We start from the raw sequence: 16693 nt of genomic DNA on the forward strand, positions 1-16693 counted from the left end.
AAAATTCTTTACAATGATTTTCTAAATATGTATTGAAAACTTTCTCTCTCTCCTTCTCTCTCGATGCCAACCAATGAAAGACGGAGCTTGCCGGTCAATTGCCGGTGCGTGTACAGTTCAGCTCAAAATATCATTTGACACACGTGTATTGTGTGTGACCAGTTGGAAGGAGACGTCAACGGTGTCGGTAGATTTATGAAGATCTTTTATTTTTCCATCGTATAGTTTTTAGATTTTATTGCAACAGAATGGAGTACATTTACCGATTACCATTCTTAATCCTGGAAGTGCCTAATTTAAAATTAAAGAAACCGTCCTGGTTCGTGAAACCTAGTGCTATGATAGTCTTCTCCTTCATTCTTCTGTCATACTTCTTGGTAACAGGAGGTTAGCTATTTAAATGTTTTGATTTTCGAAAAAAGTCACTTTTTATACAGTTTATTCTTTATTATTCAAATCCTATAATTTAAAAATATTTTCATATATATCGATAAAATGTTAAAAAATTTGTTGTGTATTAATAATTTTCTTAATAACACTTAGGTCCATATTCTGAATCCTCTTTTATCGATAAAAGTGCCTCTAAAAGTGGCTTACAGCCAATCAGAAGGCTTATAAGCCACTTTTAAAGGCACTTTTATCAATAAAAGAGGATTCAGAATATGGACCTTAATAAAATTTGTTTAATATTGTTGAACATATGTTTTGTAGGAATCATATATGATGTAATTGTTGAACCACCCAGTGTAGGCTCGACAACAGATGAACATGGGCATACAAGACCTGTAAGTTGAATGAATTTTTATTTTCAATAATTATGTTTCTCTAACCTTATAAATCAATGTGATCCATACAGGTAGCATTTATGCCATATCGTGTAAATGGACAATATATCATGGAAGGCTTAGCTTCCAGTTTCTTATTTACAATGGGAGGTTTGGGCTTTATCATATTGGATCAAACTCATGGTCCATCGACACCGAAACTTAATAGAGTTCTTTTAATATGTGTTGGATTTCTCAGTATACTTGTGTCATTTGTTGCATGCTGGATATTCATGAAAATGAAACTTCCGTAAGATATCATATTTATACATTTATATATTTTGAAACATTTATATAAATTGTTAAGTAAGTAATAATTCTTCTTTGTGTATTTACAGTGGGTACCTACAATCTTAAATATAAGTTATATAAATTCCATGAATATTGTGAATACCATTTTTATATCGTATATGAGATATCATTACAATATACAAAATATTGTAACAATTATTGATTGGAGATTTTTGTAATAAAGTGTAATAAGTAAAACAAAAAATAATTTTAATATTATAATTAATTATTACAATAATTCAATAATATAGAATAAGAGACATTATAACTCTCTTTTAAATATATAAAAGAGATATTTATATTTAAAAAATATATATCTTGTATTTAAAGGTATTCACAAACTTAATTTTACAATGTTTGTGTGTGTGTGTGTGTGTGTATATATATATATATATATATACACAATGTAAAATTAAGTTTGTGAATACCTTTAAATACAAGATATATATTTTTTAAATATATATAAATACCTCTAGAAATTCATATCTCAGTATAAAAAAAATAAATTTTCTAATCAGAGCAACACATTTAAATTGATACAGTATCTTCATAATGTTAATTTAATTATGTTCTTTTGTTTATTAAGATATTTAAAAAAAAAAACAAATTTTGTGAAGATCATTTATTGGTCAAGAGATTTGGTTTCTCTTGATTCTCTACAGCCTTATATGTATATTAATAAGAGCATTATATAATGTATGACAGTTTTAATTAGACATTTTGTATAATATATATGTTTGTTCCTATTGCTACATAGTATTAAATAAATAAGCTCAATAAAAAATTAAAAAATTGTTAATATTATTTGGTTTAGGCCTAATTGTAGAGCCTTGGCACATTCTACAAATATTAGGTCAGTTTTTTGTCCTGTAGTATGCATTAGGCCTATGTCTACATTGTCACAATTATTATTAATCAATATTCAGTCTTTTACTAATTAAAATATTTTGTTAATGATACTTGTTAATCATATTTTTATAAACGAATACGAAAACTCCTGTAAAAAAATGTTAATATCATTGGCAAATTGAGATTGAAATTATATGATTTAATAATAATAAATCTTACTTTGAGAAATCGCTACTTTTCTCGATAATATGTTCAAATTCTGCAAAACTTAAAGCACCATCATCATCTAAATCAGCTTCGTCGAGAATATATTGGAGAAGTTGCTGCATGTCATTATCATTCAATCTTTGAGGCGCAGTCAATCTATCTATCACTTGCCTCAGATCTCCCACACCAAGCATATCATCACCATCAAAATCTACACAAATGAAACATTGTTAATAAAGTCAATAAAGATACAATTTTACTTACGTTGCAAATAAAACTGAACAGCCGACTAGAAATATCAGACTTACCGAATATCCTAAATGCATGTTCAGCTTTCACAGCTTTTGGAGCAGCATCACTGAATACAGACATCATGTCTAGGAAATCTTCAAAGGTACAATCACCATCTTGACTAGAACTGAAGACTTTACAGATTCTATCTCCAAAAGGATTTACTCTCAACTCAGGATATTGCAAAATTTTAGACATTGGAAGCTTTGCATTTCTATTATGTCCAACTTTTTCCGGTGCAAGTGCTTTAAATTTCTGATGCGCACTGTGACAAGGAAAGAAAATATAATTTTATTATATATAATTTTTCAATTAAATATACAATAATTAATAATATATATACAAGAAATACATGCTTATAATAAACATAGTGTTCATTTAAATAAACAAAAAATAAAAACTTCAGTGCAATGTTGGTCAAACTTCACACATTGATAGTATACTCACTATAAGACTTCCTTTTTTGTAAAGTATGTTAAATCCTGTTAATAAATAAGTAGAGTTAATAATATAAAAGTAGAGTTTTTATTCAATTATATACATTTAAAAAAAATAAAGAATTGTGCAAAATATAATTGTCAATAAAAGAAAAGATGATTAAAATAGAAAAGAATTACTTGATAGTCTTGCAATTCCTCTTCAGTAAACTGACTTTTTCCTGCACCCATCCTTACACACCTTTACACAATGTCAACCATAGGCGTTTCAATTATCTTTATCATGAAATTCGATCATCATTAATCAGCATTACACACTGATGATTAATGTCTGAAATATGTGTGTATAATTCGTATGACACCTGTCAAAATAATCATGAGAAAAAAATATCAAATAATGAAAATTTAATATTTTTTCTAAATTGACATTACGCTTAATTTCTCGATTGATTAATTATTTCATGATCATTGAGTGAACATTAAAAATCGCTCTTACAATCACAATAGAATATTGACATACATACTTTTAAAGTACGCTATTCTTATTGATCAGCGTGATGTCAGTTAAACCTTAGACAGATGACGTTAGCTCTCTGCCTATTTACACTTCCTGGGTAGCGTTCTAAAATTTACTCCTTGGAGTAGAATAGCGTTCAATTGACCAATCAGAACTAAAGAAACAAAAATTTCTCTGTCCTGATTGGTCGATTAAATGCTATCTTACTTCAAGAAATAAATTTTAGAACGCAACCCTGTACTTCGAATATTCAGACATCGGACGAAGAGAGAGAGAGAAAAAGGAGGGAGAAAAAAATTAAAGTGCGAAGAAACGAACAAACGCACGTGGACGCACATTAGTGAAGCGGTAAAAGCAGAAACTGCTACAGTTTTTGCTGGAAACCAAAGAATTCGAACAACTTCAAACAATTTGGAACGAGTCTTGCGACAAAAGACAAACAATGGCGACAGAAAAAATTAGCAAGATTTTTAAAGATGTTTATTACGACCAGTTTAAATGGTAGGTTAACGCAGTGTATTTGTTGGTAGATCTTAAGATAAATTCAATCACAAGTCAATATTAAAAAATATAACTTTCAAGTAATTCGTGTAACTGGATTCATTGTACCTATATAATTTCTAAACTATAAGTCAATAATATAATTATTACTTTAAAATGAAATTAATTTCATAAATTTTCTTCAACTAAAATCATATGCTTTATATCTATGTTGTAACTGTTTCATCAATTATCATTTTTATAGAGGATATATAATTATGTATTATTTATATATATTAATATTTTTAATATGTTATTATGTAAATAATTTTTATACTAATGTTAGTTTTGTATTAACAGGTCGATAGTGAAAAATATTGCCTTTTTTGTAATTGGTGTCAAGATTGCTATAGAATGCAATGGAATGACTCTTATGCCACCAGTCCCAGTTTAAGTCTAACTTATATAATATCAAAAGAAAAAAATGTTCAAATATTCCAATATCATGTCTCCGCATCTCATCGATCACACAGTCTTATCGCAATAATTTAACTTTATTTACATGTAAAAATGCATAGTAATATTTAAAAAATGAAATATTGTTGAATTTTTTAATAAATAGCATTTGTTGTTATCAATTTATAGTTTTCAATTATTTGATAGCATTTGAAATTGCTATTTTCTTACATATATTTAGATTCTTTCAGTATCATTGATTTGACAATTATTAGAAAGGACAAGGGATTTTATATTCCATAGTTTCATGATTATATTAAAATCTATGTAAAAATAAATAAAAGAAAATATTTTTATTATTAAAAATATATATTTAAGATGTTTTGCGCATTTATTTTCGGTCTGCACATCACCCTTTTAAACTTTTCCTCAGAGGAAAGAAAAATAATTAATATTATTTATCTCTTTTCTTTACACACAATTCTATTTTCTCCTGTCTCCTGTCCAATCTTAATGAGATCACATTTCACACTTTAAAAGAAAGTTAGCGTTACAGTGTTTTGATATCAATTCATATCCCATGTATCATTTTTAAACACCTGTATCAACTATATGTAACCAATAAATGCAACGCAAAATACTCTCGATGCAAATTTCAAGTTGAAATATGAATGGAAATTGAAAAAAATAAACAAATTTATCTTTTTCCAATGCAAAAATTTATTATTAGGTTTTGGTTATTATCATGCATTCTTGTTCAAAGCTCCCTTGACGACAATTCTACGACGCCTAATCGAGTTCATTGCGGCCAATCGACATACTCGTCTTTTAATTTTTTTTCCGATGGAGCTAGGTTTATTCTAAAATCTCCATTCGAATGGAGTAGTTTTCAATTGATATATCAAGATGAACAAGTCTTTGCTCTTTTTAGCCTCTTTTAGTCTGATTGGACAATCAAAATAAATAGATTGTTGAACGCAACTTTACATGTGATATAAAGCAAAGTCCTTGAAATACTTCGTAATATAAACATCTCTAAAAAATTAAGCTAAATTCATATACATAGATATAATAATGCATAGATAACACACTGTAGGTGTAGGTGACAATTGTTTAGTCAGCTAAATAAGTTAAATATTAGTACAACGTTTTCCAAATTATTCGATCGTGGAAGGTTGTAATATAAGATGATCTTAATGAATAAATAAGTAATAATCTGTAAATAATCTATGAAGTGTTGTGCATAGATGACAAGTTGTTTGTTACAAGTTTGAAGTGGATAAAAATATAAAGTCTTTTATTATACAAATATAACATTCCTAAGCGTAACGCTTATTTGTTATCAATATGAAAGAAGAACATGAAGAATGCTTTGAAAGTTCTGAATTACCAGGTAAACATACAATATTATATTATTAGACAATCAATAATTATCAACTAACAATTAAAAAACTATTTTGCCATCAAATAATATTTTTAAAAATATTTGCAACAATAAATGACTAGAATATTTTTAGCTGTAATTGGAGTGCTGTTGGATTGTTTGGATGATAAAAATCCAGATGTCAAGGAGTCTATAATTAAATCGATTGAGACAATAAGCAAGGAAAATCCAGAGATTGTCATTCATACTGCTATTTATTTTTGGGAAATGCATAAAAAGGTTAATATTCATAATAATTAGACATTGTTATTGCATAATTCAATTATTGTATAATTCTCATTGTTTTAAAAAGATATCCAGGGAACATATGGCATCTCTGTTGAACATAATGTCCAATGTCTGCAGACATTCAGCGACAAGTTTAAACCAAGATTTAGCATCATCTCTCGCTGAAGTGGCAGTGAATGAACTAATAGGAGAAACTGAGAATGAAGCAGCTCAGTTGTTAATTGAACTTTGTAAAATATATTGCATACAAGCCATGGGTGGACTTTTGTCTAAGTATGCTCTCTAACATTAAATCTCACATAGATATAAATTAATGTATTTGAGATAGAAAGAAAATTATAAGAAAATAATATAAAAATTATATGACATATAATCTTAGAATATGAATATATTTGTAGATTAGAACCTGGAATAATTCCTAATGCTGTAATAGTTTCCACAATAGGAAAGCTTGTGGCAGCCAATCCATATGGGATGTTGTCTTTTTTAAAAATAATATTAACTATTATGTTACCAATGTTAACTCAAATACACGAGGAAGTTCTTAAACAAGCAGTTTGCTCCAGTAAGTACACATATCTCAATATTTTTGATAGTACTAATAAAAACTATGCAATTAAGTTCTTTATTTTCAGTGATTAGTAACTTTTGTGAGGCTTTACATGATTATACGAGGAGTGAAGAGATCTTAGTTCCAGAAATTAACAAACAAATGTTTGAGGAAGAAATTTGCTTTATTTATGACTTTTTAATGCAATATTGGTTGAAAACAACTCGCGATTTTAATTCAATGCAAACTATTTTAAATGCATTAGGTTATATAATAATTCTTTTATCCGAGCAGAAGAATAGCGAGAGAATTATAAAATTGCTACCCATATGTTTAAATTTTTCTAAGAAATCAAGTATACGTTTATCTTCGTTAAAGTGAGTTTCATATTTTGTAGTAAGTTTATTATTGATAGATTGTACTAGATGTTTCTCTCTTTTTCTCTTTCTACTTTGGATAACTTCTCTGGATTTTATGTTAAGTTTAAAATAATTATTTTCTTATTCAAATATTATATTTAATAGAGTTTTAGCTATACTTTTAAATTGCATCAAGACTGAAAGTGACAAAGAGGCAATTCGTCCATCTATAGAATACATACATCAAACTTTATTTGAATATGTTAGTATCAACCCCTATGAATCATATTCTCAACACCCAGTTCTTACACATTTCGAAGTTCTACAGTGCTTCAAATCATTGGTCATTTTATACCCTGAAGAAGGTCTTGACAGGTAATATGCATGTTCTCGCGTTTAGCTGATAAATGTAACTATAAACAAAAAATATATAAACATATAAATAAATATAAACAATAAATATAAACACAAATATAAATATAAACAAAATACAAAATTGGAAAAATTATAATCACTTGCTGCACATGTTTTTTTACAGAATCTTGCAACAACTGAAGTCACCAACTGCTAATCAACGTGCCCGTGCTCTAGTAATCCTAAAATATCTCACAAACTTTCTTCCAAAAAAGGTACAGAAATATACATTTTTATTATCAAACACCACAGTATATATATATGTGTATGTATGTATGTATCGTTTTATTAGGACGATGGAACAATGCAAAGAATTGCATTAAGCCTGCAAGAATCTCTTGCAGAGGACAATTCACTGCAAATGGTTAGTGCCATAGCAGCACTCGTAGCACAATCGATTCCTCTTCTACCATCGCAGAGAGCTAAATTTATTCGTTATATGGTAAATAATGCAAGATGAAGTTAAAAAAAAAATAAAAAAATTAAAAGGAATTAATTTTGTCTTATTATATTAAATAGGTGTGGCATTGTGAAACGAAAGATGATAACATGAAGGAATGTTCCACAGCTTTGCATTTACTCGCAACAACAGTCAATGGCGTCGAGTCTTGGTTGTGGCCGTGTTTAATAAATGCATTGCTAGATCCATCTTGTGTAGCATCTGTAAGTGACATGGTCCAAGATATTTGTTGTATATTAATGCCTAATTCTAATTGGTTTTTTCATACACAGGTTATACCAGTGTTACGTTCACTGACTCCGTTAGCGATAAAAATAATACGTAATGAAAACTTTCTAACAGACAAGAGGGATTTTCCTGGCACAAAAATTTTAGGCCGATGTCTGGAATTATTAAACGATCCGGCTAATCGACTTGCAGTAGTGGCCTTTTTAAAAGCTGCAGCACCTTTAATAGGACATCAAGTGAAACCTTACTGGGATGAAAAGTTGTTAGAATTTTCACAAGAATGTTTGCAAAATGAACAAACAAATTCTTATAGTCTCAAAGAAGCGAAAGATTCCATGCAACGGTAATAATATTTAAAGATCAGTTTTTGATTTGCATATATTATTAGAAGAGATTTCTTTAATTTCTTTCTTGATTACTTAGAGATTTAATTTGGGAAAAGAAAATAGTGAAGTGGTTGGAAGAAAGTGTGAAATTGGAAGGAGAATCGTGGAGCAACAAGATTGCTGAGGAACTCGTTTCAAAAGCAAGCATACCGAATATAGCCTTGTTTTTAGCATGTACATGCAATAACAATGCTCACATTACTCTTCTCATCGAACTTGCGCGTTCTCACAGCACCACCAAGAAATTCGCGCGAGCAGTTGGTATCTGCGCCAAACGACATTTGATTATCGTATTGAAATTAATGGAGGAATTTTGTACCATCGAAGACACCAGGAAAGTCCGCGTAAAGCTATTGGGCTTAATGAAAGACACAAAAGCCGCCGCTACTGCTGAAGCTGCAAAAGCAGGTTTGTTACAATCCTATGCTGAAATCGCTCAGAGAGGGGATCCGCAAAAATTTTTCTCAGCATTTGAAAAGCACGTATTACCGTGGACTGTTAAACAGTTGAACGAATGTAAGGAATTATCTACAAAAGAAGCAGGACTGTCAGTTTTGGAACAAGTAATTTAATTTATAATTTTAATAAATTATTAAATAATTTAATCTTGTACATGGAAAAATAGTACCAATAATATCAAGTGTGAAATATTTTTTACTCGTCGTATATTGACTGGTTTATTGATTCGTAGGTGGCCAATGCTGTTCATCCTACTAACTTTCCCGAATTTAAAAGTTTGCGCATAAAAACTACTGCTTTAGCTACTTTATTAGGAATTTTGCAAACATCAACCGGATATAAACCATTGCAACTTTACCCGGCGATATTGAAAGCAGTAAACTCTTTAATGTATGTAACATTTAATATAACATTTATTTTTAAAAATATATAATAAAATAAAAATGCAATCATAAGTTAAATAAAAAGTAGCAAATGAGAGCTAATATAGTAAGTGGAGCACATATTTTATTATAGGATAAATTTAATAGATATAAAACGAACGTTTCAGTCTTTTTATTTCTTTTTTTTTCGCGCCATTTTCAGCATATTAACAATAGATATAATGGAATGACTAATAAATCATAATATTATCAAAAAGAATTGCTTACATAAATAAAATAAACGTTATTAGATAAAGCAATTGTATTGTCAAATAAAAATGAATTACATAATTGTCAAATAGAAGAATATTGTGTAAAATAAATAGAATTAAAAAAAATTCTGTGTTTATAATATCGAATGATCAAGCAAACATGCGAATCGTCCAATGGATGAAAAAATTGTATCTTACAATCATTTACACAGTAAAATATTGTAATAAATTAAGATAATAAATTATGCACTCCACTTATTGCATTAACTCTTGTTTGCTGTTTGTTATTTAACTTATGGTAACTTTTATTTAATATCATTCATTTCATAAAAAAATAAATATACAATAAGAATATATTTTTAAACATTTCCATATAGATGTATATCGCCAATGTTAAATGATGAAGAAAGAGGGATTTTTCTTAGTGCATTATTGGATAAGACGATCGGTGCCAGTTCAGAGGTATTAAAATTAATATAATAATAATCATATACTTATAATTATCATCGAAATGAGATTAATCAATATCTTTGTTTGCTAGATTGTTTGTCATTTAAATCCAGAAATAATGCGACAAGTCACAAAAGAATTAGCAGCTATATCTAGTGAAATTGTATCCGATTCAGCGGACGCATTAGCTGAACTGGTTGATATATTATTTACATGGATGCAGTCCAAGTCAAATATAGAAAGAAAAACGACTTTGTCGGTGTTATACACAGTGCTTCGGTAAATATTACAACATATCCCCTTGTCTATGTGTACATTATAATTGATTATTAACAGATTCATCTTTTATATACAGGTCCTATTATAATTCTTTAAAATATACATACCCAGGTGGCAAATTGGATGTTGGACAACTAATAGGGAAAATTTTCTGCTGGTGCACGGATGATGATTGCAAATTAAGACCATTGGTGGTAGATTGTCTATTTCTCTCTCTGGATATTGCAGCCCGTCATCGTCAGATATTATCTGAGAGTGCTTCGATTAATGATATAGAACAAATAAAGAGAGAACTGACTGAAGATGATGAGCTGTCTTATGAAACTGCAAAAGTTAGTTTGTGTAGTTTAATTATTTTACAACTAATTATGCAGCTAATTTTATTATATTATATATATTAAAATATTGTTAAAAAAAGAAATTGTATAATTTGATACAATTTTTTTTATTGCAAACAGAATTTTGCTGATGTGGTATCAAAAAAAATTCCCAATGGTGAGATAGTTGGTTTTGCAGAGGGATTGATTGGTGGCTTACTATTCAATGGACAAGCATGCCTGATAGCAGGAGTAGGTCTTATGCAACATTTTAAAATTAGAGGATCAGAGATATCTAGGACCGATGTTTCTTTAGTCGGTACATAAAACACAAATTATTTGTCATTAATTACTATTTCATCAAGAGAGTCATTTTACTCAATTTTATGATATATTATTAATGAAAATTTCTGTATGTTGCAGACAGTATTATTTTGCAAATAAGACAAATCGGAAATCTGGGCTGCAAGTATACTGCATTAATAGCTATATCAGCGCTGATGAAACACCATCCAGAAGAAGTGGGCGAGTATCTTTTATCACAACCGTTACCATTGGATTCAGGTACTAGATCATGTTGGAGAGAAATCGGCAATGACTTTTTTCTCGCAGGCCGAGTAGGTATCGATCTTCTAATACACATTCGTATATTATATTATATATATAGATCCATACATAATTTTTTTAGGCTTTGGAATTACTACTGGTAAAACTCGAATTTGGCAATTTATTCAGTGAAGTTACGAATTCAGTGAATTCTGGAAGAAATAATACCGCGTCTCTGCCATCTTTGGCAGCTATCGTAGGCTTGAAATCTCTTCTGGAATCGCTGAGTATGAGAGACTTTATTGAAATACACTTGCCAGAATTATTATCGAATCTCCTTAAGTACCTCTCAGGCTGGCTACATGTTGAAACTCCCGCATCATTGATAAACACGAAGTACGGATATGTACCGAATCGGGCAGCGCAGAAGATAAATCCGTACGCGGAAGTGCATTCCATAATAACTAACGTATTGATGATCATTCAACCAAATGTTGCATACAGCTTGCTAGTGAACGCCGTATGTATTAGAGAATAGACGATTTATATATGCGATTGTCTCGATTTTACGGTGTGAATATGAAATTTTAGACTTCTTTCGAGATACAAACCGAGGAGAACGTAATATCGATTGTACAAACATTGATTAAATGCATGTCGAACAGAAATGAGGATCTGTTGAATATGTCACAAATGTTGGGTAATCTGGTGACCAGTACCACAGCCATACAACGAGCGGTCGCCGTGACGTTTTATACGGAACTGATCGGCAAAGTGGGCGACGTTATATGGCTGGAAACCACAATTAATACCCTACACGAATGTAAAAACGATTCATCGCCTCTGGTACGAAAACACGCTATTATGGGACTTGCTAGAATAGCTTATTTGGATTCGAGACTGGTAAAATATCGATTTTTTCAATCCATTTTATTCTCATATACATACGTCTTTTATATACGACCGTTTTTCAGATGAACGAATACTTTGACAATTGTTTGGACGCTTTACTCGTTGGATTGGAAGAGACTGCTGGCGGGGAAGGCAGCGCTGAAGTGGTACTCGAATCGTTGCGGGGTCTCTCGATATTGTTGTCAGTTCAATATACGAGACCTGTAAGTCCACGAATTGTCTTAGCTTTGAAACCATTTATCGAAAAGGAAAATTTTGAAATGAGGCTCGCTGCCATAAGCGCTCTAGGCGCAATAGCTACAAATTGGCACAGGTCAATTGCATTGCCGAACGATGATTTGATCGATCATCTTCTGGGTTGTTTGCCATCCCTGATAATAAGACTGGAAGACTCACATGCAATAGTAGTTACGGTAAGCTTTATATCGCATTGTATTATAAAATAAATTAATAAATATTATAGCGTTTGGATATTTGATATACTTATTTATGTGACAGACAACACAGGAGACATTATGTAAAATTACGTCTGTTCTGCGGAATGAGAAATTGTCGCATGTGATATGTAGTAATTTGCAATCAGAAGGGAAGTTTGATTTTGAGATTTTTTCGAAGGTTTTGATAGATTGTTTGAAGGAAGAATTTCCACAGAGAGCGGAAGAACTCAGGTAGATATAACATATATATATATATATATATATATATATATATATATATATATATATATATATATATATATATGCAATGTATTTTCATAAAATATAAATTTCACAAAATATATATATTCTATAAATTTTGTCATTTTTGTTACAAGGAATGCTGTTGTTCGAGGCTATTCTAAATCGGAGAATGATCATATCAGAGCTACATCTGCACTGCTTTTAGGGTTGTTTAACTCTCCGAAGCCTGAGGACATACAAAGATTGTTGCAACTTTTGCGTGATAGAAAAAGTATTGTAAGAATACGCGCTTCGCAAGCTCTCTCGTTTTGCTTTACGAATTAATTTGTATGGATAATGGTAATTCGATAATTTGTTGCACTAGTTAAAAATTGCATCTTACTTTTAAATTACAAAATTTTTGTAGGGATATAATTTTATTCTTATTGTGATATTGTTTATATAAAATATAGTTATGACATATATTTATAAAAATAAATTTATTTTACAATGAATATATGTACATATAGGTGTGTACATATAAATATAAATATATATATATATATATATATATATATATATATATATTTATATTTATATGTGTATGTGTATTTATAAGATGTATATACATCTATACATACATCATTATAATATATTTGCTGATCCCTAATTATAATTATGTAATTTATTAGAATCATGTAAAAAGACACATACTCATAAATGAGTTGAAAAATTGTAACTTTTAATTTATTGGTTCTTTTTCTAAAAATAATTCATATGTAATATAAGATTTATGTGTTATATACGATAAAGGCAATTTGTCATAAAAAATATTTAATTTATTTTCATCTATTAATTTCCCTATAACATGCTCTTTTTCTGATATTTCTACCTGTTCTTGGTTGATTATAAAAACTATTTTTTATTGCTTAATCATATAAAATCTTTCTTTATGAAAAGGACAATATTGAAAACTGTTTCTTTCATTTATGTATTTGACTTTTTCGTTTATTCTTTTTATCATAGCAGATATTATCCGTAAGGAAAGAACGACTTTGCATACTATCCCAATTTTTAGCAAAAATTCCTTGAAATCTCGTTGGCAAATGAGCAATTATTCGTTGATCAGTTAACTATAAATCATATCGAGATCTATTAATTGTTATATAATAATTACATGAAAATTTTACAATAGTTGCTATGATAAAATAATACAGGTTTTTCTAGTTCTTCTACATGCGATAAACAAGAGTCTTGCACTTTAAAGTCATTCCAAACTTCTTTTGCTGCTTGATTTACCGTTGTTTTGTATATAAAATTAATCATTAGTTCTCTTTTATCCTTGTCTCGTACATTATCTAAACTTACACTTGGCGACATATATATTCTTGGCCTTTCTCTAATTCATTAATTGATACAAGATGAGAATTCCAATAATTTATATATATAGATTCAAATGTACATATGTCAAAATTATTTAATAATTTTTACTTAATTACGCTCTCCAAATATTCGTCTCCAAGAATACGTCTTTTCTCTGTCGCCTTTACATCAATACCGGCTATATCCTTCGGTTCCCATAGTGCATCGAATGCAGGTCGTTTTGCATAATTTAATCGTTGCAAAGTATCGTAAATCGTAATCATATGTTGCGACGAGGCTGCCGATTTCATTTTTTCTGTAAAACCCGAAAAGCTCTGTAGCAATCTGCTTCAATATTTCACAAAAAGAGCAGAAAAACTAGAGGCTTTTGAAATTCTCGATTAATCTAAAATTAACTATTTTAGATATAAATCTCTTTTTCTCTTGTGCAAACACATTTACATAATTATTTTTACAAATTGTGAGAATATATGATTTGCATAATCGGTAAATGAAAAGCGATAATTGCAATATTTAAACATCGTGACATATAGAACTTAATATCAACATAACTTTAAAAATAGCAATTGTTTTAGCTTTCATTAAGTCTAGAAATTAGTTTTTAATTACTCTGAATATTGACATGCAGATATTTACAGATATATATGTAAATATCTGCATATATATATATATATATGTAAATATCTACATACAGTAATAAGTATACGTATATGCACGTATACATAATTACATATATATGTAATTAATAGAAATACAAATGAAAAATATGCATAATTATATAATATTATGAACTTACGTATTTACCCACGTAATCTTTTCTCCTTACATTATGTTATTATTTTTTCTTCCTTTTCACAAATATACATGATACATTTATACAACATTCATACTTAAGATTACGATTTTTCTAGAATATACCAATATAAAATATTATATATGTACCTATATGTACATATATATTATATTACTCAACAATGTATTTTTCATAAAAATTGTATTCAACAGTATAAGCCCATATATCTCAAATATAAGAATTTTTTTATACAATATGCCATATTGCCATAAGATGATAATTATTTACTGTGTAACTTTTCTATACAAATACTTAATTGCTGGAGACGATGAAGCAAATGTCGCATATTTGCGCTCGATTGACGAAGACCCGATTGCTCTCCACCCACTTCTTGTCGTTGGCCAAGCTCAAAATGTAGCCTGGCTAAACGCTCTTGTTGTTCTCGTATTTCTGTCATCTGCTCCATACTACAATCTTTTCCTAAAAAAAATAATTAATAATCTTATTAAACATTTTACTGTTTAGATGAAAATACATATACCAACCAAATGCTCGTAAATTCCCACTGTGAAAGTCTTCCAGTAATTGCAACAAAGCTTGTTCCATATGGCGAACATCAGGAACCTCTGACAGAAAGCAATGGTGTTTGCATGACACCATAGCTTTATATAACAACGCCAAAAACAGAATCGAAAAAATGTGCACTTAATATAAAACTTAAAAAACTTAAATATAAATCTATTGTACAACAAAAATAACAATAAATATAAATCTATTTGTACAACAAAATTGTAAACTTCTAAGATTTAAAAAAAAAGAGTTTGAAATATATGTGTGAATATTTATTAAATATGACAAGTACATACAAAAAAAGAATTAAAAAATGAAAAAAACAAGAAATTAATAAAATAAAACAGATATATTTTTATAAAATATACTCCCTGAATCTGGAACATCAATTACCTTTGTGCTGTCTCGCGATTCTTGGTGGATCCGGTCGAATAGGCCTTTGTTTCTCCTTTTCATTGAAATATGTTAACCGAGATTGATTGCCAGTATAACTTGAAGTATTAGCGAGTCGACCGGAAACCATAGAACCTTGACTTGTCCCTTGACCAGAGCTTCCTTTACTGATAATTGGTGATGTTTGTGTGTTATTTTCCCATAGTATTTGTTGCTGCAAAGATATTATTTAAAAATATATGTATAAAAATATAAGTGGGTGTGTGTTTTCTTTTTATGTATTTCCTTATATGTATTTTAATATGCTATTACTATATCAATTTATAAATTATATTAAATGCACTATGTGTTGACATGAAGTACTGTACCGATACATTGGAATTGTGTGCTTCAGTTTTGCTGGGACGTTGAGATCTTGCTGGTGTTGATGGAGGAGTAGCTTCTCCCCCATGACTAAGGGGTTCCTCGCATTCCTCTTCTTGGACCAGTTGTTGCAATTCACCACATCCAGCTCCTTCCACCATAACGATAATGTGTAGTGTTCCTAATTAAAAATCATTTTTCGAATTATTTATCCGATTTTTGTTAGAAATAATTAAATATAACACATTTCTTGATTTATCTTGGAATATTTATCATATTTTTATTTCATACAACTTCTCTCTCAGAATGTGTATATATATTCTTATAATTAAATTAAGAGGGAAATTTTTTTTCTAATAACAAGAATATAAATTAATAATTATTACTCGAGTATTTTATAAGACACTTTTGTCAATATTTATCATTTGATCACAATACGCCATGTGTGTCATTAAAGTTTGCTTTTTTTCTGATTGGTCAATTAAATGCTCTGCCATTTGCAAGTGTTTGTAAC

General features: G+C 29.4%; 4 protein-coding genes across 6 annotated transcripts; 2 read left to right on the forward strand and 2 right to left on the reverse strand.

The window, feature by feature from the left end:
* Positions 1-103: 103 nt before the first annotated feature.
* On the forward strand, positions 104-1362 carry LOC145967289 (oligosaccharyltransferase complex subunit ostc-B). Its single transcript, XM_083092034.1, has 4 exons — positions 104-387; positions 712-785; positions 857-1074; positions 1163-1362. Exons 1-4 carry the CDS (start codon positions 249-251, stop codon positions 1179-1181), a joined length of 450 nt encoding a protein of 149 aa, XP_082948160.1. The 5' UTR covers positions 104-248; the 3' UTR covers positions 1182-1362.
* A 228-nt stretch (positions 1363-1590) lies between these two features.
* LOC145967288 (calcium and integrin-binding protein 1) lies at positions 1591-3508 on the reverse strand. 3 transcript variants are annotated; one of them, XM_083092031.1, is made up of 6 exons: positions 3424-3508; positions 3080-3261; positions 2910-2944; positions 2480-2727; positions 2184-2382; positions 1591-2112 (listed from the first exon to the last, which is right to left on the reverse strand). In XM_083092031.1, the coding sequence occupies exons 2-6, from the start codon at positions 3128-3130 to the stop codon at positions 2091-2093; spliced, it is 555 nt and encodes a 184-aa protein (XP_082948157.1). In that variant the 5' UTR covers positions 3131-3261; positions 3424-3508; the 3' UTR covers positions 1591-2090. The 3 variants fall into 3 exon arrangements, with proteins under 3 accessions (XP_082948157.1, XP_082948159.1, XP_082948158.1); XM_083092033.1 differs by having other exon boundaries at positions 3080-3230; positions 3424-3479; XM_083092032.1 differs by lacking the exon at positions 3424-3508 and adding an exon at positions 3332-3350 and having other exon boundaries at positions 3080-3230.
* A 1718-nt stretch (positions 3509-5226) lies between these two features.
* LOC145967282 (maestro heat-like repeat-containing protein family member 1) lies at positions 5227-13220 on the forward strand. The gene is made up of 22 exons (XM_083092020.1): positions 5227-5745; positions 5870-6015; positions 6089-6297; positions 6423-6589; positions 6660-6951; positions 7099-7308; positions 7472-7562; positions 7640-7789; positions 7867-8010; positions 8080-8378; positions 8459-8984; positions 9113-9270; positions 9892-9976; positions 10056-10243; positions 10320-10575; positions 10702-10879; positions 10984-11177; positions 11249-11626; positions 11698-12009; positions 12081-12431; positions 12517-12686; positions 12833-13220. The coding sequence occupies exons 1-22, from the start codon at positions 5700-5702 to the stop codon at positions 13020-13022; spliced, it is 4740 nt and encodes a 1579-aa protein (XP_082948146.1). The 5' UTR covers positions 5227-5699; the 3' UTR covers positions 13023-13220.
* Positions 13221-13398: 178 nt separating this feature from the next.
* LOC145967291 (uncharacterized) lies at positions 13399-16666 on the reverse strand. The gene is given in 9 exon segments (XM_083092038.1): positions 13399-13592; positions 13678-13810; positions 13893-14076; positions 14169-14355; positions 15160-15333; positions 15399-15515; positions 15817-16030; positions 16185-16360; positions 16566-16666. Coding segments are annotated over 8 exon segments (1338 nt in total). The 5' UTR covers positions 16341-16360; positions 16566-16666; the 3' UTR covers positions 13399-13419.
* Between the last annotated feature and the right edge of the window lie 27 nt (positions 16667-16693).

The sequence above is a fragment of the Camponotus vicinus genome, unplaced genomic scaffold (genome assembly GCF_025532165.1).
Source record: "Camponotus vicinus isolate PSW18456_S1 unplaced genomic scaffold, iyCamVici1.0 SCAF_2, whole genome shotgun sequence".
NCBI classification, from domain to species: domain Eukaryota; kingdom Metazoa; phylum Arthropoda; class Insecta; order Hymenoptera; family Formicidae; genus Camponotus; species Camponotus vicinus.